Below are 22,253 nucleotides of genomic sequence, written 5' to 3' on the forward strand. Positions count from 1 at the left end.
AGAGCGTTTCATGCCGAATATAGTAAACTATAAAAGTATCGGCGATTACTAGCCGATATGAAGCCTATTGGCTCTTTATATTTAAGTAACTTAATGGTTGCACCTGTCTGACAACTCGTATAGCAGAGTATATAAGTTCTTTTCGCTATACCCTTTGGTATTTATTTGGTCTAGCTACTCACTGAAAGCCTCAAAAAAGGCTGAAACTGGTCTGGGTAGTGACCTCCCACCATAATGTAATAACAGCATACATTTCCTAGGAAATGTGTTTTTACATTATGGAAAATACCAAGAATAGCGATCAGAACTTTACCACCTTTGCTGTGAGTTGCCCGAGATTGTACTAGGACTACTTGCATTAGCTCATGCTAGTAATCGCCGATACTTTTCGGCATTATTATTCAGTTTTAAAACAATGTGGGATTTAATATACCCTTAATTTAAATAATAGCCATTCTCTTCTGCACAAGATATTATTTTTCACCCGCCCAGCATTAACACTATACAAATCCCATCACTTATCCTTAAACTACTGCTCACATGTTTGGGGTGATGCAACTAAATCTCCCAAAAAATTCTCAATGCTATTCATAAGTGAGCAATTTAATCACAGATCCCTTCCATACAGACTCACTTCACCCTATATTTCACAGATACAATGCTTCAGCACTGTGTCTGTTCTACAGGTAATTCATTGTCACACCAAACTGACAACCATCATTCCTCTGCTTTCTGTTGGGCATAATAAAACAAAAGAAGCTTTCAGGAATCTCTTTTCAGTGTAACTGCAAACACACTGAACCTGCTTCTCCCCTTCCCTTTTTATACTTCTTGGTTCTTGTTTGGAAATACTTTTACAAAGTATTTCCAAACAACTACAATCTGCAACTCTTCAAGAAAAATGTCAATAAACTTCTTTCTCAATTCACATATACACCATCCACATGGCACTTATGTGGCTATAGGTTCAACATCTTGTACCTGGGATCAATATTAAAAAAATGTCAGAAGTGCCCTCTAGAAGACAGACATATAAGATCTGATAATATCTGAGTGCAAACAAGTTACAGACTAATTCAGAGGAAAACTGCTCAGATTTATAACTGTTTCTCACACTACCATGTCTGTTGATTTCTTTCCAAGCAGGGTATATGGCAGTGTGCAAAGAGAAAAGCTGTTGAGAATGTTAGTTATATGGTGTAAATAGGATATCAAACTAATATGCTGTATAAACTATGTACTGCTCAGTATAACATCCTATTTATACCATATAACTAACATTTTCAACAGCTTTTCTCTTTACACACAGCCATATAAACTGCTTGGAAAGAAGTCAACAGACATGGTAGTGTGAGAAACAATTACAGCACTCACCTTAATAAGATGTAGGACCACCTTTCACTGGGATGACTGCAACAATCCAATGGAGGCATACTTTCCACAAGTATACAATAGTGATCAATGGGAATTTGGGGGCCATTATTCCTGTAGGCATGTAATGAGGTCCTGGACTGCTGTCGGGTAGATGTCCCTTGACCTCACCCGACACTCTAGTTCATTTCACAGATGTTCAACAGGGCTGAGATAAAGGCTCTGTGGAGGCCAGTCAAGTGGTGACGTTTATGTCCACAAACTACCCAGTCACAGCAGCAGCCTTGTGACACAGTGCATTGTATTGCTGAAAGAGACAATGGTCAGTTCTATAGAAATGCCACAAAACAGGAAGCATTGCACTGTCCAGAATGTTCAGCTACCTCTAGGAGTTCAATGTTTGTGGCGCCAAAACCAGAGATCCAAGGTTAAACCGGGAAAAGCAGGATCATATCATCACACTGCCACCACTAAATTTCAGTTAGGGTTATGCACTCTAGTAAGAGACATTTACTCGCAATCCATCTGCTCAGAAGATGGCGTAGCATGATTCGTCGCTCCATAACACAGCTTTCCAAGCTTCAACATCCCACTGTACACACTCTTTGCACCAATGAAGACGATACTGTATGTTGGTTCAGATAATGTGGGGCTTTGATATTGCAGTCCTACCATGGGACTGTTTTTGTGCAGATTTGTGTTCAAGTTGATGCCTGGAACTCTGCATTCAACATGTCAGCTGACAAATCACAGTTTTTACATATTATCCTTTGTAGCAACCTAAGGTCTCATTCAGTGAGTGTGGTGGGTATCCTTTGCAAGTAGCACTTGCAGTTGACTCCCGACGCTTCCATCTCAGTATGGTATCTCAGTATTGTCAACAATTTTCAGAACAGATAGGCATGCAACATGGCATCCTATCACAACAATTCTTTCAAACTCTGTCAAATGCTTTTTTCCAAACATTTCACCTGGACATTTCACAGTTTCAATGATTGGGAGCATCACATTCTTCTAATTCATAATGACTACAAATATGTGAATTGTTACATGGCATGTTGAACCTGGCCCATTTGACTGTCCATTGACTTCTTTCCAAGCAGTGCATCTCCAGTTAACATAATGTAAATACATCATTGTTATACACAGGTTTCCAAAACCTAAGGACGAACATTATTTCTGAAGATTACAACCTCAAATTCAAACTAATCAGCTTGTAGCAAATACTGTAAATGATGGTTTCAAGCAGAAAGCAGGTACACATTAAAATTTTCAAATCATGTACAAAGGGATCAGATAGTAACACTCAACAGAATAAAATGCAAAAGGTTGTGCTAAGTGAATTGTGTATGAAAAAAGTTCCCTTCGTAAGGAATAAAGATACAAATTGGATGTCTTGTAATGCTCAAAGATATCATCTGGATGATTTCAAGCAGGACAGAATTACTGGAAAGCTTGAAGAAGCCCATAGAATTACTGACATTGCCACAGAGTTCAGAATCTCATATAGTGCTGTATTATCCAGGCTCTGGGAAGGTTTCAAACCAATGGAATGTGTTTCAGATATTTGCTATGTATTCAACATGAAGACAGATTTTTAGTTAGAACAGCAAAATGTAATTGACACACCATGGCAGGTCAGCTTGTAAGTTGGCTCCATTCAAGCATAGGTATGTAAATATCTCAACAAACTGTGGTAAGACATCTGCAACAAGTAGGCCTATATGCCCAAAGATCTGCATCCCTTTATCCACAGTTCATCATAGAGCATCTTTTCAGTGGTGTTGTATCCATAAAAATTGGACATGACACCAATGGGTTAATGTACTCTTTATAGATGAGAGTCATTTTAGTCTCTCCTCTGATTACAGATGACACATCTGGTGGGAAAGTGGTACTGCTTACCATTACAAGAATGTTCTTGTAAGGGATAGATACAATTCCACACCACATTAAACACAAGCAGTGGGGATACTTCTGGAGACCAAAGATATTAATCGAACTGAATGACCAGCACGATCCCCATCATCATCATAATCAAATTCCTGATACACACACACACACACAGCCTCGGGGTGGGGGAATAGGATGTTGTGATAATACTATATGAAAAAGCTACATCCACTGAGCTATAAGTGCTGGAAAAATAGACTATGACTGGTGAAAGATATTCAAATGAAGTTCTTCAACATCGAGTTCAATTGTTCCATGGTGCTGTAGGGGAAGGATTCGTTTTTATGGATGAAAATGCCACACCACATCATAATGAGCAGTGGAGATACTTCTGGAGACCGAGAATATTAATCGAATGGAATGGCCAGCATACTCCCCAGATCTCAAGCCCATAGAAGACATTTGGGATGGAGAGATGCATTGTTGCTCGAAATTCCTCTCCAGAAAACACACAAAGCCTTATTGATTTTCAAAAATTTTATGGAATTTACAACCATGCTAAAAAAGTTTTTTAGCACGGTTGTAAATTCCATAAAATTTTTAAAATGAATGCTGATCACTGTGTAATCCTAAAAGAAAGGAACGCAAGACCTTATCCTTGCTCCGAAAGAGGAATGGACCAGTTTGAATCAAGAACTCATGAATCACTTGTTGCTAAGCATGGTACAACGATGTGAGAGCTGCATCACAGTTTTGGGATGGACATATTCTATACCAAAATGTCTCTCTGCACAGTTTTCTGTAAGCACTGTACATTAATTCCTTAACTACGTGCTCAGGAAATTTGTTAATTTTGTCAAAAACATATTCCAATTTGAACTGTACAAAATTGATAACACATATTTTGTGAAATATAATTTACTAGCATACTGGCAATAAATGTATGTCCATTTGGCTGTAGTCATGAACATTTTTTCATATCAAGGGAAAAATGTACTCTGGCCTTAGCTTTTGGACACCAGTGTATTTTCATGATTTCACATCTGTTTTGTCTTAAATCGAAAATATAATTCTTGATAACCATTATATGGCTTGATTCCAGCTTGTCCTTCCTGTATAAATCCTAACTGGAATACTCTACACAAATATTCCTGCATATTTCTCACATTCGGTTTTATCATCATCATAATCAAATTTCTGATATACACAAACACATACCCTCAAGGGAAGGTGGGAGGACAGGATGTTGTGATAGTACTACATGAAAAAGTTACATCCAGTTCTATTTCCTTTTGTAATACGTGGATACTATGAGAACGCCTGCTTCAAGCATCCTTAACGATCATCTGATCACCACCATTATCAAATTCCTGATAATTACCTTCAATGTATACAAGATATGATGATATGTAATCTTTTCAGGTACCACTAACTTCCTATCAATTTTTCTCCTCAAAATTCAACTACCTGCCAGGACTCTGATATTATCAGATCTTTCAATTGAACCTAATAAAGCGCTTCTTACTAATCAATCCACCTAGATCCTTAGTCTTCCTTTGGGTATATTTCTTGCCATCCTAAACATCAAACACCTGATTAACTACCCATTCTTCTTCCAATCTGTTTAGCTGACCATACCACCCGAGGTTAGCTGCATTCACACATTTCTAAATACTAACAATGTCAAGTTCCAGTCTAAAATATTTATTCTTAATATCATTTTACCAATGATACCATTGGTTCATCTGAGAATGCTAGCCTTTGTTCAACTGTTTTAACTGAGCTATTCCTATGTTAAAATTAGTATGAATACTGTATACAGCTAGTTTAATCCTTTCCTTTAATTTCTCATCTACACTAAAAATTGTGCCTAAACAGATGAAATGTTTTGCATGCTCTTTAGTTCTCTATTCAGGATGTAGCTGATGCTTTCAGTGTTCCTCCTAAATTGTGAAAATTGACAATTTGTCTTTTTATTGCTTATTTTCACACCAAATTTCTTTCAGCAATTTTATTCAGTTTAGTTAAGGAACCTTGCAGACTAGTGTAGAAAGTATTTTACCTTGGGTATAATAAATGTTAAAAATACCAAGCAATTTTAAACCTGGTTTTACTCCATTTCCCAAGTAAGCAAACAGACAAACAAGTCAAGTTTGCGCCTGCACCACACCACCTTTACCACGAGTTGCCTTGGTCTTGCACTACCTGTAGGATCAGCTAGACTTGCATCACTTGCAGGCACAAACTTGACTTGTTTGTCTGTTTGCTTACTTGGGAAATGGAGTAAAACCGGGTTTAAAATTGCTTGGTATTTTTAACACTTGCAGACTAGTATTAAATTTATTTCAGAGAATAACATCCTCAGAAAAAGTAAAGTAAAGAGTTGAGTTGAATATCTCCAATTCTGATATAAGGTAGAATGCCACTTTCCTTCATCATAATGTGATCCATGCAGATGATAACAGTGTAGATGATGTACACCCTTGTCTCAAACCTGATTTAATATCAAACCAGCTTCTTGTATATCCATCAATTCTAACTGCTGACTTATAACTCAAATGTAGACTAAGCATTGCTTGATATAATGTCCCATTTACACCATATAAGTGCAGGTTTTGAAAATTTTTTCTCCTTGTATCTAGTCATATGACTTTTCAAGATCTACAAAACTTAAATACAGAACCTTGTTATTATTATTATTATTATGTGACACCTCCAGTGAGTCCAAAGACTCATCGAGGGAGAGTGTGCCAACAGCATCAAACAATTGATTCCTTTCCAACTACTAACCCCGCTCAAACTTGCTTAATGTTTTACTGAGCCATTAGTAGCAGAGGCTCTACCAATCATCCAACCTTGTTATGTTCCTATAATTTCTCAACTATTTTTGTTCAAGTGAAAATCTCGTACTGACCACCTCAATTTAACCTTAAATAAGCTTATTTTTCTATAAGTTTCCTTCCACAATTTTTTCTAGCCTCTTTTCAAGTATGCTACAATGGTGTCCAAAGGCAAAGGATGAACTATATTTTTACCTGTATATGTAAAAACTTTCATGACTACAGCAAATGTGGACATAAATTTATTGCCCAAATACTAATAAATTACACGAAAAAAAAAAAAGTATTATCAATTTCGTACAAATTAAATTGCAATATGTTTTTGGCAAAAGTTATAAATTTTCTAATGACGCAGTTAAGGAATTATTGTACAGTGCTTACAGAAAACTATGAAGAGAGATATTTCAGTATGGAATATGTCCACCCCAAACTGTGATGCAGCTCTCACAACTTCATACCATGCTTAGCACCAAGTGTTTCAGGAGTTCTTAATGCAAATTGCACACCCCTCCTTCAGAGCAAGGAAGTGCTCGAGTGTTTTCTAGAGGGGAATTTCGAGCAGCAATGCATCTCCCTATTATGGCCCAAATGTGTTATATGGGATTGAGATCTGGGAAGTGTGCTGGCCACTCGTTTCAGTTAATATCTTCAATCCCCAGAAATATCGTCACTGCTCCTGTACAATGTGATGTGGCATTGTCATCCATAAAAATGAATTCATCACCTATAGTACCATTGAATAATCAAACATGACATTGAAGAACATTGTTGCAATACCATTCACAGTCCATTTTTTTTTTTTTTTTTTTTTTTTTTTTTTTTTTTTTTTTACAGCTCTTATAGCTCGGTGAGTCCATTAAGCATAATGATCCCCACACACACACATACACACCATGACCCCAGCACCACCATATCTATCCATTTCAAGAACATTCTCATGATGGCAAGCAGTACCATTTTCATGCTGGATCGACTGTCATCTGGAATCGGAGGAAAGACTTAAATGATCCCAGATCTCAACCCCAAAGACACCAGTAGGCTAATGTACTCTTCACAGATGAGAGAGTACATCAGCCCATTGGTGTCTTGTCCAGTTTTTATGGATACAATACCATTGAAAACATGCGCTACGATGAGCTGTGGATAAAGGGACACACACTACAGGCCTTTGGATGTAATGGCCTACTTGTCACAGATGTCTTGCCACAGTTTATCGAGATATTCGCATACCTTTGATTGAATGGAGCCGAATTACAAGCCCACACTATCAACACTACACACAGAGTTTATTGGAACAAGACAAGTTTTACATAAAAGGTGTTTCCTCATGGAACGGCTTTATAAAGAAACATGTGAAACTTGACTTCATCTCCTAACTTAAGCAGACTTGATGGTCTATGTCTATCCAATTTGTGGGAGACAGTACTTTTTAAATCAGCTAATCTTTCCTAACGTTATTTTGTCTAAATATATAGTGTTTTTTTTTTTATCTTCTTCGTTCTTCCTAACATGGATTTTAGGCCGGTGGCCTGTTCCAGTCTCAGGCCATCTCTTTCTTTGTCTTCTGATTCTTCTTGTATCTGTCTAATATTTTTCGTAGTCTGCTGTTGTCCATTCGATTTAAATGTTCTATCCATTTTTGTTTATACTGTCTTAAGTAGTAATTAACTGGTTTTATATTCAGGGATTGTAATATTTCTTCACTTGTTTTATGGTCCCACTTGGTATATCCAGCTGTTTTTCTGAGAAATTTCATTTCTGCTGTTTGAATTCATTTTTCATCTTCCTTTTTTTTTTTTTTAATAAATTAGGAAATTTACTGATCTTTTTAGTTATCTCACATTAGCTACTTAAGTGGTGCTTTTTAGAATTGTCTGTTAATGTTCAATTGCCATTATGTGTTCTTGTACTGATTGATACTTAGGCAAAAATTCTATGCCAATAAAAATATATTTGGATATTTAAAATAATTATTTTAAATATATATAAATAGATCTAATAATTAAAGGGATACAAATCCCTTGTTGTTCAACTGCCAGTAAGCAAAACTCTAAGATCGAGAACTACGAATCTATGAGTTTCATATATACACCGAAAAACTATCGGCAAATCCAAGTGTAAATGACCACTTGGTAGTACAACACCAAGGCAACTCGAAGCAAAGGTGGAGCAAGCTCCCTCACTATCCCTGATATTTTCTCATAATGTAAAAACACAGCCCCTAGGGGATGTAATACTGTAATTACATTATGAGGAGATGTCACTACCCAGACCTGTTTCAACCTTTTTTGAGGTCTCAACTCAAAAAAGTGTGTGTGTGCATGCGTGCGTGCGGAGTCAAATTTTGGTAGTGTCCTGAGGAAGTCCATACGTTCTCATATTCAAGATATTTGCTTGCATTATGCATATTTTTTCTTATAGGTATCCAATCTGATTTTGGTGTTCTTTCATGCTGATGAAACTCTCAGTTTTCTTGGGTCTTACTCCCGCTGTTCCGTATGTGGATCTAGGAAGACCTTGTTCATGTAAAAGTGTTATGGATAACAGAGATATGGTTGCACAAACATATGGACTTACCTGTATCATTAAAGAGAGAGAGTCCATCTGTAAGAGTGGCTTTAAGAAGAACAAAATCTCCTTAGAGGATAGTAGTGCTGGCATGACCTGTCTTTAGGAGAAGGAACATCATTATAATCAATCCTTATTTATCCACCGTTGCACAATGATCTCCTCTGTATTTTTCTACATTTCTCTGTTTTTGGCCCATAAGCTCCAGTTGTTTCCCATTGAATGATGTAGTTTATCTCACCACCTTGCTGAGGATCGACCACATCTTCTTGAACCTTCTTGTACTTGCCATTCTGTACAAATTTTTGTCCAGTGGTTGTTTACCTGTCTTGTGACATGTCCTGCCCATCTCCATTTTTTTTAATTTTTTTAACAATGTCTTTTAATACCATTTTTTTGATATCTTTTCCTGATATCCATAACATAAAAATTAGGTCCAGACTCCAACCAATAGGAGACAACACAAATACACCTAAGACAGAAACGCCTGACATGACATAGCATCTACTTCCCCGACGAGTTCGGAAAACGATGCCTGTCGAAATGGCTTATACCCAGTTACTCCCACCCCCGACTTTTTCCCTTAAATCTCTCTTCACGCACCCCAAATAACTTTTATCTTCAGATCCTTCACTCACCCTCCCCTCCCAAACGCTCTCTACCTACCCTTAATAATAATAATATTATAAATATAAAAAACTCGGTTTTTTCAAAGAAAGCTACTGACACAAAGAAAAAGGAAAAGATGGTCCTTGTTGGGGATCTAAATAGCAATGTAGGAAATGATTGTCATACATACAAAAATATTTTGGAAAATTTGGAGAAAAGAGCAAAGCTAATAATAATGGCAAATATCTGTTGGATTTCTGCTCAGGACATGGACTGTTATTACTAACACCATGTTCCAACATAAAAATGTGCACAAATTCACATGGAGAGAAGAAGCAAGGAATAAGAAAAATCTCATTGACTATGTTATTGTTGATAGTGATGTTTTCTCCCTGGTGCAGGACACTAGTGTACAGAGGATTTGAAATTGGAAGTGACCACTATTTAGTCTTGAGCAGGATAAAATTGAATCCATATTGAAAAGAATAACATGTAAGAAAGTTTTAAAGCAAATAAAAGTTGAGCAGCTCTTAGATGTGAACCGTATAGATGTAGACTAAAATACACAAAGATTATTGAAGAAAAAATGAAAGAGTTTGAGAACAGGAATCAAACCTTGGAGATTCAGTGGCAAATTCTGAAGAAAACATTGATTGATTCTGCCAGAGAGGCATGTGGTGAGGTTGTCTGTAAGGATAGAAAAATCAGAACTCCCTGGTGGACACAGGAAGTTAAAGAGGCAGTGAAGGAAAAGAAGAAAACATATCAAAAGTTCCTGTCAAATAAGTCAGCTTGTGCTCTTAGAGAATACAGAGACAAATGCAAGAATCCAAAATACTGTGTAAAACTAGCTAAACAAAAGTCATGGGAGGACTTTGGCAAGAATATAGAAAATAAATATCAAGAAGGTGGCAAAATATTCTGGAGTTTTTGAAGAAGCATAGGATTGGAGGAAAGAGTGCTGTAAAAGAGCTAGAGATGATACAGGTGACATGAAAATGGGAGAAAAAGATATCCTTGAAGTATGGAGTAATTACTTTAAAAAACTGCTAAATGAAACAAGCAGTGATGACAGCACAGTGGTAAAAAACACTGACCAGGCATGCAGTCAGGAATACATATCCATACTTGAAGTAGAAAAAGCCATCAAAGGCTTGAAATGTGGGAAGGCAGCAGGAGTAGATGATATTCGACCAGAAATGTTGAAGTATGGTGGTATAAAAGTCTTACAGTGGCAGCACTGCATAGTTCAGAAGGCCTGGACAGAGGGACGAATTCCTAATGATTAGAGTAGAGCTCCAATAAAAAGGGAAATAAAACTGAATGTGAGAATTACAGAGGAATTTCCCTACTGAGTGTTCTGGGCAAAATTTATGCCAGTATACTTGAGAAACGGTTGAGAAGAATTGTGGAAGAAAAGCTTGGAGAAGAACAAGCTGGATTCATGCCAAATAGAGGCTGTCAGGATCAGATCTTCAGTTTACGACAAATAGTCGAGAAAGCATAGGAATATAACAAAGATCTGTATTTAAGTTTTGTCAATCTGGAAAAGGCATACAACAAGGTGCCAAGAGAGAAGCTATTCAATATTCACTACAGTTATATGGTGTCAATGGGGCATTATATTAAGCAATACTTAGTCTTTATTTGAGTTGCAAGTGAACAGTTAGAATTGAAGGAAGTACAGGAAGATGGCTTAATGTTAAATCTAGTGTGAGACAAGGATGTAAATTATCTCCTCTGTTATTCATTATCTATATGGATCACATTATGAAGGAAAGTGGTATTAAACATGATATCAGAATTGGAGATGTTAATATCAGCTCTTTGCTTTATGCAGAAGATGTTATACTTCTAAATAAATCCACTACAAGTTTGAAAGATTCCCTGACTAAAATGAATAACTGTTGTAATACATATGGTATTACAATAACTGTTGTAATACCATATGTATTACAACAGTTATTCATTGTAATACATATGGTATGAAGGTCAGCAATAAAAAGACAAAGACAATGAAAATAGGCAGAATCATTGAAAATGTCAATTGTGTTGTGAATGGAGAACCTGTGGAACAAATAAAACATTTCAGCTTTATTGTTGTTGTTTTTCTACATCTTTAATGTGCTCTTTAATGCAGATCTCACCACATCATTCATTCTGTCTTCCTGACATAGCAAATACCTCATGCACAGAAAATTTTATACATTCCTGGTTTCTTGAGAGGAAATTGAGGTGGTTTGGGTTACCATAACATCATGGACACTTTTAGTACAGGGAGTCCTCGACCTACATCGTCCTCAACATGAATCGTTTCGACTTTACGGCGATAAGCCCATAAATAATTTAAAAAATATATTTTGACTTGAAGCAGCACGACATAAAATTCAAATGTCGCGGGCGAACTTGTTTGTGAGCATGGCAAGAGAATACACTGTTACGCGCCATTTGTTTGGGAGAGGTGCCGTTGCTTGGGTCATACACTCTTTGGGTACCACGTGCTTTGTTTACGTCCACTCTCTCACTTTTGTGTTTGTGTTTTTTTGTGACTTTTTACGCTTCAATATGGCTCCCAAATGTAAGGCAGACTCTTCCGATGGCAGTGTGGCGAAGAAAATGAAAGCCATTACTTTAGAAATGAAATTGGACATCATCAAAAGGGCAAAAAAGGGAGAAATGCCAACAAACATCAGCTGCGTGTTGTACTTAAGTTGTACCACAGTCAGGACTATTATCAAGGATTTTATGTTGGAGGTTTAATGGATTTTTTACAACACTCAAAAAGAATTAAAATAGAATTTAATACTTCCTATATTTCGTCCTAGTCACTAGGACATCTACGAGGATTACAAAAACAATTAATGTAACATGCACACAAAAACTTACAATACTAAGCCCAACCACGTGGGTGACACTAAAGTCCTATCTACGTGGAGCGCCCTCTAAGGGCGGTAGTAGGTGGCCTGGAATGTAAGGTGGGACCTCTGGTGATGAGTGTTTCCCAAATCTTCGGAAGCTTAATGCAACCGTATTTGTTAAGATTTGATTGGTTTCTGAGAGCTGCTGCTGCTTCTAAGAAAAGTCTCTCTTTCTTGAATTTGCTGTGGTGGAGCATGGTGGTTTTCTTCCATGATACTCTGTGGGTGGTGTCCAAAACATGGTCAGCCAAGCCTGAATGGCCATAGTTGTGTTTAACGATGTACGACTTGTGTTCCTCCAGGCGGATGGATGCTGATCTGCCTGTCTGTCCAAAGTACGCAAGCTTACAGGAACAGGGTACTTTGTAAACTCCAGGCAGAGAGAGAGGAGGGAGCTGATCTTTCGTAGAACGGATAAGGGTAGCAAGTTTGCAGTAGGGCTTATATGTTGTGTGTAGGTTATACTTTTTTAGTATCTTGGCTATTTTTTCCGAAGTGCCTCGGATGTAGGGTATGGTGATGGCATTTTTAAAATCTTGTTGACGAGATGGACGGGGAATGGGGGAGGAATTGATTATTTTTTTGATACTGTATTCGCTGTAGCCATTGGAGAGGAAAGTTCTGTGTATGTGGTTGAGCTCAGTAGTGAGGGCGGTTCCACTGGAACAAAGATTGTGGGCTCTCTTGGTAAGGGTTTTAATGATGCCATATTGTTGTGAGGGGTGGTAGTGGGAGAGTTTGTGAATGTATCTGCCTGTGTGTGTGTGTTTTCTGTATACAGTGAAGGCAAGTGTATCATTAGGCAGGTGCGTGACTAAGGTGTCTAAGAAGGGTAAACAATTGTTCTTTTCCTTTTCCATAGTAAACTGGATTCTTGGATGTAGGCTATTGAGATGACTGAGGAAGGAGTCTAACGTGTCTGGGCCATGAGGCCAAATAGAGAACACATCATCTATATATCTTAGCCAGATAGAAGGTTTGAGTGGGGCTGAGTCTATGGCTCGTTTTTCGAAATCTTCCATATAGAAATTGGCAAGGGGGGGTGAGAGGGGAGAACCCATGGCGGTTCCCTCTATCTGCTTGTAGATTTTGTTATTCCAAGAGAATAATCTACAAGCAGATAGAGGGAACCGCCATGGGTTCTAATGATGCTTGCCAAAGTTAATGGAAGCAGGAGAAGAGCAAGACCAAGAATTAGATGGGTGGATGGAGTTAAAGAAGCAACTGGAATGCTCTTGGAAATTCTGAAAGATATGGCCAGAGACAGATCTGAATGGAGAGAATCACTGTGATGTTCCATCGAGTCATTTTCGACTTGATGGAACATCACACACGCACACATAGATGTTAATTAGGCTCCATTAGATGTTATACAACACAATGCAACGATGAACCACATCTCATCTTTCACAGCTCGACACAATGTTCACCATCCAGTTCTAGGTGTATGACAGTTGACTACTTTAGAAATCACTCTGTTAACAGGAGCTTTTTCAAATTTATGATTTTATTCTGAAGGTGTATGCAATAAAGTCATAAGAAACTAGTTCATTAAACAATTTTTTCTTGATGTTTATCATTCATGGTTCATACTGGATAGCACCTGAAGGTCTTGTTTTGTTTGTGTTTCTTGAGAAATGTTTCTATACATCCAAGAGTTTGAACTCCAGCAAAATGTGAGCAGCTTAATAAATTGTTGTATTTATTTTTGTTCTTGTGTAGTACTCTGAGCTGGTATTGTAAAGAGTTAACATATTTTACAAAAACCAAATTTCAGTCATTTATACACATAACTTTTGGATTTCCAGTTTTGTATAGAAGGACAATACAACTTTATAAACATATAATTTAAGACATGGCTAATTGATAATAAAGATTATGTGGCACTAGGAGGAGGAATAATTGTGGATGAATGACCTTGCTAGATGGAGATATAAGTCAGAATTCAATGCAGATGTTTAATGATCACTCTCTTAAGGTGCTTTATCCTGGTAAAGCTGGTTTTATTCCTGGAGGGATAGGAGGGTACAAGGATTAGAAGTGAATGAAGACTCTGAATACTGAGAATTCGAAATGTCACTATAGTAATGGGATTAGATGGATTATTGCCACGTGTTTTAAGGAAATGTGCTAAGGAACTGACATTGTCATTAACTTTCCTGTTTACTGAAAGTCTTGCAATGGTGCAACTTCCTGAAGAGTGGAAAGGAAGGTAAGAACAGTGGTAAAATGAAGGTATCGCATCACAGACTAGTTTGTATTTCTTCTATGATTGCTAAGATTTTGGAAAAATTGAAATCAGTTCATATTCAGAATTGGAGAGATGAGAGTAGTATTATTAAGGAAATAATATGGATTTTCTAAGGACTTTTCTTGTTTTAATAATCTTTTATAATGAAGAAGCAAGAAATACATTCAAGAAATACATACGGGTACATTCAACTTTTCCTATCACACACAAAGGGATCACATGGTAGCACCCAACAGGATTAAAAGGCAAAGGACTGCACAAAGCAAACTGTGTTTGAAAGACGCTCCCTTCATGAAGGAATAAAGTTGCAGACTTGGATGTCTTGTAATATCTCAAAGACATCATCTAGATTGTAATGTCTCAAAGACATCATCATTTCACATGGGGGAAGAATTATTAGAAAGCTTGAAGAAGGCTACAGAGTTACTGATATTGCCAGAGAGCTTGGAATCGCACAGTGTTGTATCCAAGCTCTGGGCAGTGTTTCAAATCAATGGAATGTGTTCCAAAAGTTTGCTAAGAGGTCACTCTTGCTTTACATTGGAGCACGAAGACAGATTTTTTGTTATAATGGCAAAATATAATTGACTCACCATAGCAAGTCAGCTTGTACTTGTACAGACAGTGTGGATTGAGCCTGAACAGTGTGGACTTGCAGAGCAAGTCCACACTGTTCAGGCTCAAGGTATTGAATATAAGACTTGTGTTCTTCTAGCCGAAAAAAGCAGATCTTTTTTTATATATATTGATAGACGTCTGGATAATTGAAATGTGGAAGTTTGTCCTTAGGAGAAGCAAGAAAGGTGGAGATTTTTATACTTCTCATGCAATTGATTTCTACCTTTATTCATCTTGTGCTGCCTCCCCAGTATCCTCATCTTCCAAATTTCATGCTTAATCTCTTTATTCAGTCTTTTGAACTTGGAAACACATTCGCACATCGATGTTGGTAAATATCTTTTGGTCAGTTCTCATGTAGCATTTATCTCCCTCTTGCTTAATGCCTCATTCCAAGATAGAGTTCCAAGCTGCCTCCTAAGCTTTTCATAATCACCAGTCTTGTAATTCCACATATATATTCTTTACTCACAGAAGTCTTCATATGGCTAGCCACAACCGAGGTGATCACTTCATGATCAATCTCAGCAACTGAAATTAAGTGTAAAACCCCCACTCACAATTACATCCTCTAATAAAATGATCACATCTAAAACTCTCAATCCTTGTGTCCTCTTTTACATACTGTCTAAGATGGCTGTCTCTCAAGAACTCGATAAATTCATTTACCTTATTCCCAAATGTTACCTCTTCATCCCAATCTATATTGTCAGAATTAAAATCACCCATAATAATCACCCTTCCTCTGTTCACTAATCAAAGTTGCTCATACGTTTCTTCATCACCACCTACAGCAGCATCTGACTAAATATCTCTTTCTATCAACCTCCACCTCACACCATACTCACTCAAAACCATTGCCACTATTTGCATCTGACAACTCCACTTTGTTCAGGCATAATTCGCCTGATATAATCAACAGCATCCCTCTCCTCCCTTCTTGTTCTTTCTATCGTCATGGAAAACGTCATACCCTTCAATTTCTATTCTCATCAGGATATAATCCTTATCCAACTACGTTTCACTTATTCCAACAATTTTGGGGCAAATAAACTTAATCAGCGAAACCATTTCATTCCCCTTATTTCTGATGCTCCTGGCAATTGTAAATAAACACAGCAATTTAATTTTAGGTCCTGCCCATGCCACTTGTAAGTTGTGATTTCTCCACACCTAACCATTCCCAATTGCCTCTACCACCACTTATCCTATCTATCTCTTCAGACTCAACTACATCCCGTACATTCCATTCCCATACTGACCATCCCCATACACACCTTCACTACTACTTCCAACAGCAACTCTCTTATATATCATGTCTCCCTGTCTGCCCTGACTCTCCCTGTTTCCTTGTCCATCTTGCACTCTCATTCTATCATTATCACTCACAGTACTACTATTTTCATTTACAATCACTTCAGTCTCACCAGTTCATTTCTCCTGATCTTCTGTTTCACCCTTACTTCCTCTGCTCTCTTGCTCACATCACTTGTTCCTCCTTGCAACAACAGTCTCACTAACAAACTGACTCATTCAAAAGTTTTCTGTGAACTATTTTCTTATTAAATCTTGTGTGTGTGTGTGTTTGAATACACTAACACAGCCGAAAGAACATTTTTGTGATTCTGTCCAGTAACATTCGCCGGCATAACAGCTTTAATGACAGCTTCTTCCTCATTTTAACCCTTCATGGGTACCTGGACTATAAGCAGAAGACCAAGGACCACCACCATGTCACTATTGGAAGGACGAGAAATGACTTAAGAAAGAGAAATCAGGTTAATAACTTTCCCTTCTTATCATAAATTAGTGGCTACAAAACCTAGAATCTTATCGCAGTATGGAACTATACTTTCACACATATCACTGGATATGGTGTTCTCTGAGAGAACACCATATCCAGTGATGCTTTTGTGACCAACTCTGCGATCCCTTGTGAGAAAATGGAATTGTTGTTTTTGCTACAAAAGCAAATCCACATTTTGAAGAGTATTCAATAGTCATTTCCAAGACTTTAATGCCAAATATTTTTCTGAGATGAGTTGATGAGGAATTTTGGGGGCAATTTAACACCTTTACTTTTGTGGGTCTAATCCTATCAGTGCAATGTCAATGCCCATTTGCAGCATTGTCTGTGCCCAAGAAATAAGGTTTGAAGTACACCTGAATGGTTACAGCTACAGTCTCATTATGGAAACTTTAATACCAGACTGCAAGCACCAAAGTTGGCATAGAAATTCAGTGGCTGTGGTACAACATCCCGCTAATGCCAACTAAGTTGCATAGATTCAATCTCGTTGACTCAGATCTCTGACTTATTGAAACATGCCTAAAACACTGGAACGAACACACACACATACATACACACACACACACACACACACACCTCACCTGTCCTGTAAATTCAGCTATGATCAGATATGCCTTGGACATTGTCTGTGCTGCTTGAAACAAACCACACGCTAGATTACTGGCATCTATTCCACACAGACCATAACAAATGCAGAATATACAACTACCTCTTCATCGCTGCAAAAGCCATCTAGTTTCCACATAAATCGCACAAGAAATAACAATCATCCATTATGCACATAATCCCAGAACCACCACTAAAGAAAACAAGAAACTGTATCCCAGTTTGCAAAAGAATGGAACCCAAGTGGAATGCTTTTCAATATCGAAGACAGTGATATACATATTATCATATAGGTCTTCATTGCAAACAATCACCACCAAAAGCACTGTAAAAAAAAGTCACTCCCCCCAACAACAACAAAAAAAAACCAGAATAACTATCTCTCTTGTGGCAAACTCTATTTAAGCTTCTTGTAAGGATGATCAGCTTTTTCATGAAAATTCTGCAAAACTAAGTAGCGAGTGAAAGGTTAAAAAGTAAATTTTTTTGCATGGAGAGTGGGAGAAGCATGGAACGCACTGCCAGAGAAAGTAATAAAAGTGGAAAGAGTGGATGAGTTTAAAAAGTGGTACAGTAGACTTTGTATTGACCTCCCACTTGTAATCCCATGGAGGTCAAGAAAATAATAATAAGAACTGTTTTAAATTTTACTAATTTTCATTATTTCATTAGGTACTTACGAATATTTTAAAATTCCTTCCAGCTTGCTTGTCCAAATAATTACTTGTTTATCAGCCGATCCAGAAGCAAATCGTTTTCCATCTTTTGAATAGGCAACACAGTATACAACATCTTTATGTCCTTTCAAAGGTTGTATTAAAGTACCATCACTGGTATCATATACCAATACTCGCATCCCAGCTGCAACAATAAGTTGAGTCCCATCAGGCTTGAAGGCAATGCCATATACACTAACAAAAAAACAGAAAAAAAAAGTTTCAAACTTTTTAAACATTAAAACATTTTGGGTTTTAATCTAGATGCTTTTATATCTTACAATTTTTAGTAGGCATTCAAAATATGTGATAAAAAGTAATATTATCACATTTAATTACATAAATTAAAATAATAATTTTATACTAACTGATAGTTTTTCTTCCTTCAGAAAAAAATAATAAGAAGAACAAATTTATTATATTTTTATTTATTTATTTATTTTTTTTTCCTCTCTTGAAGCTAAAGAAGGAATCAGATCAATTCTATCATTTCAAATTCAAAAAGGACTGGAAAGAATACAAAAGAAAAAACATCCATGCCAACAAAATGTTCTCAATGCTACTGAAAAAATTTACGATTGAGAATATTACTGTAAAAGGAATAGGAATCAGAGATGACAAAACTGACACAAAAAGTAAAGATAATGAAATTTTAGAGTAATTATTGTTATAATTATTATTAGATTTGAAAATCAAGACATAAGTAGAAGATATTAGAATAAAAATAAACAAATAGATGCCACTTACATTAATTTATTACTAATTTTTGCTGAATTTTCAGCTACATTTCATAAGCCATTTTCACTATAGTAGAAAAGAGATAAACATGCACAAACTTCTGATTATTATTATCATTATTACAGGCAACTCCAGGGAGTCATTAGACTCATCGAGGGAGGCCCCAAATCATATTCATCACACCTATTCGACATTCATACAGTATCTATCATACCTTGCCTTAAACTCATTCACTGTCACAGCATCCACCACAGACTCTGGCAGCCCTTTCCACTCATTCACCACTCTAAAAGTAAAGAACCCAGCTCTAACACCTTTACTAACCACACTTTTGCCCAGTTTCCATGGATGTCCCCTAGTCCTCCCACAACCAGCCCTGTTCTCAAAAATATCTTCTGAATTAATTTTATAGAAACCCTTCAGTAATTTGAATGTCTCAATCATATCTCCCCACCTCTGCCTATCAACCAATTTTTGCAACCACACAAATACTCAACCTGTTCTCCTAAGGTTCATTCCACAGACCTGCTATCATCTTGGTCACTCACCTCTGGATCCTCTCCACCTCCTCCTCCTCCTCCTCCCCATCAAGAAGAAACCTAGCTGACCAAATCTGGGCACAGTAGTCGAGATGAGGTCTTATCAAGGCTTGATACAGAGGAACAATAACCTGCTTGTCTCTGCTTGTCAACGCATTCTTCAGCAACCAAGTGATTTGATGAGCTGATTTGGCCACTTTTGCAATGTGCCCCCTAAACTTCAACTCCTTATCCACCAACACTCCTAAATCTCGTGCCTCATCAATTTCCTGGAGTACAGTTCCACCAATGTAGTAAACTGCTGCCAATCTTTTCACCCCAAAATGTATAACCTTACATTTTGTCACATTAAATTGACATCCATTCTCCTTAGCCCAGACCTCCAATCTATCCAAATCATCTTGCAAAATTCTGACATCATCTGCATTCACTATTGCCTTACCCAACTTTGCATCATCCGCAAACAAATGAACTGTTCCTCTCAGATCCTTTCCTATATCATTAAACAAATTAAACAGCAGTGGTCCAAGAACAGATCCTTGTGGCATACCACTAGTCACAGGCCATCTTGTGGACTCTACTCCTGAATAGACCACTCTCTGATCTCTCCATCAACCACCCTCCTATCCATCTCGCCAACCCTATATCCATCCCCATATGCTGCAATTTACTGATTAGAATTCCATGTGGTATCCTGTCAAAGGCCTTAGCAAGGTCCAGTAGAATCACTGTAAACCCATTACCCTTATCCAGTTTGGCCATCACTGTGTTATAATACGTGAGCAAGTTACTGAGGCATAAACTACCCTTCACAAAACCATGCTGTCCCCGATACAGTATCCCATTTTCATCTATCCAATCCTGTATTTTCCTCTTGACTATTTTCTCCAAGACCTTGATAATGATTCCTGTTATGCTGATTGGCTGGTAATTTTCAACAGCAGCCTTGGAACCACCTTTATGCAGTGGAACTATTTTCCTCTCTTTCCACCCCCTTGGGACTGACCCAGACCCGAGGCTCAAATTAAACAAAATAGTCAAGGGCACTGACAATTCTTTAGCCGCTTCACGTACGACACGAGCTGGTATACCATCCAATCCCACAGATGTATTGACATTGAGGTTCTGTAATAGACTAGTTACCTCTACTTCATTCATCACAATTCCAGTATAAGCTGTTGGTTCTTCCATTCCTGCAATGTCACCACCTGGATGATATACTCTTGCAAAGTGCTCGCTCAGTAATTCCACTATATCGACTGATTCGGTTACCTCCCTACCCTCAGCATTTTTTAAGATCATTCTGCCATGAACGTTTTTCCTTTTACTTGCAACATATTGAAAAAACTGTTTGGGATTCTCTTTAGCCTGCATGGCCAATTTTCTTTCGTAATCCGCTTTTGCTTTTCTTACCACACTTGTACCTTCCTGGCCTGAGCTTTATACTGTTCCTGCGCCTGCTGGTCACCTTTCTCCTTAAATTCCCTCCACAATTGTTTCTTTTTTTGCAGCTCAAGCTTAATAGTGTTATTCATCCAGTTAACCCCTACTTGATTTCTTATTCGGACTCTTGGTATACAGTCAACCATTGTCTCCTGCAAACACTTCTTAACCACCTCCATCACTCTCGCAGAAAAATAAAATAAAATAAAATCTAGTCTTTATACACTCTTATTAATATTATTATTATCCAGAAACCTCCACAAAGCTGGATGACTCACTGTGGTTGATATACACTAAACATTATTCACACAACACGTATCATATTCTCTAATTAAACTCACTAAAAAAGCACTTGTAACTGCCCATGGCAAACATTCATCACTCTCGCAGAAAAATAAAATAAAATAAAATCTAGTCTTTATACACTCTTATTAACCATACACTCTTACACCACTTTTTTTGTTCTTGTGTACTGAAACATTTCTTTAGCATCAATTCTATAAAAGTCTATAAAAATTTAGTAACTTATATGTTTCTATTATATTTCCCTCTTTTTTATCTATCAACTAAACTTTGTACCTCCCCCCCCCACACACACACACACCAAACATTCAGTCTACCTTCAAAGAAAGTACTCTGAAGACTGCCCATTACTTTGATTGCTTGGCTTTGGATCCTTGCAGGTCTATCATATCTCCCCTCTTCCTCCTGTCCACCAGACTCTGCAAATTACATCTTCTCAATCTTTCCTCATAATTCCTCACTCTCCTACTCACAACCTCTTTATACAGTTTACAGGTATGACCTCTAGTTCTCCCCCGATCTCCCACTATATTCTGTAGAACTTCTCTAGCATTGATCCTATAACAACCCCTTACCAACTTGCAGGTCTCTATCATATCTCTCCTCTTCCTCCTGTCCACCAGACTCTGCAAATTACATCTTCTCAATCTTTTCTCATACTCGACATTCCAGAGGTCAGAAACTACCTTAGTCAATCGCCTTTGGACCCTTTCCAATGTCTCTTCATCTTTCTGAAAACCAGGTGACCAAATCTGGGCACAATAGTCCATGTGTGGCCTAATCAAAGCTTTACAACGGAACAAGAATCTCCCTACTTCTACACGTCAGTGTCCTCCGCATTTTCAGAAGCCTTTGTGTTGTCTTCACAATTTTGGCTATGTGTCCCCTAAATTTCAGATCCTTATCCACTATCACCCCCAGATCTCTTATTTCTTCCACCTCCAACAATATATCCTCACCAAGCATAAATTCTGCATCCCATCTTTGTTTTCCAAATTTTAAAACCATACATTTTGCAATACTGAACTCT

At 37.5% G+C, this 22,253-nt stretch overlaps 1 protein-coding gene across 4 annotated transcripts in view; it reads right to left on the reverse strand.

Moving 5' to 3' along the window:
- Positions 1–22,253, reverse strand: part of Oseg1 (intraflagellar transport protein Oseg1) — a 796,421-nt gene that overhangs the window by 725,220 nt on the left and 48,948 nt on the right. For all 4 annotated transcript variants that reach the window (XM_090410292.1, XM_090410285.1, XM_090410300.1 and 1 more), the window contains exon 2: positions 18,165–18,395. In XM_090410292.1, coding sequence (XP_090266418.1) covers positions 18,165–18,395 — 231 coding nt within the window. The remainder of the gene's footprint in view (positions 1–18,164; positions 18,396–22,253) is intronic.

Source organism: Typopeltis vanoorti, chromosome 2 (genome assembly GCF_054136105.1).
Source record: "Typopeltis vanoorti isolate ZY-2024b chromosome 2, IOZ_Tvanoo_1.0, whole genome shotgun sequence".
Taxonomy (NCBI): domain Eukaryota; kingdom Metazoa; phylum Arthropoda; class Arachnida; order Uropygi; family Thelyphonidae; genus Typopeltis; species Typopeltis vanoorti.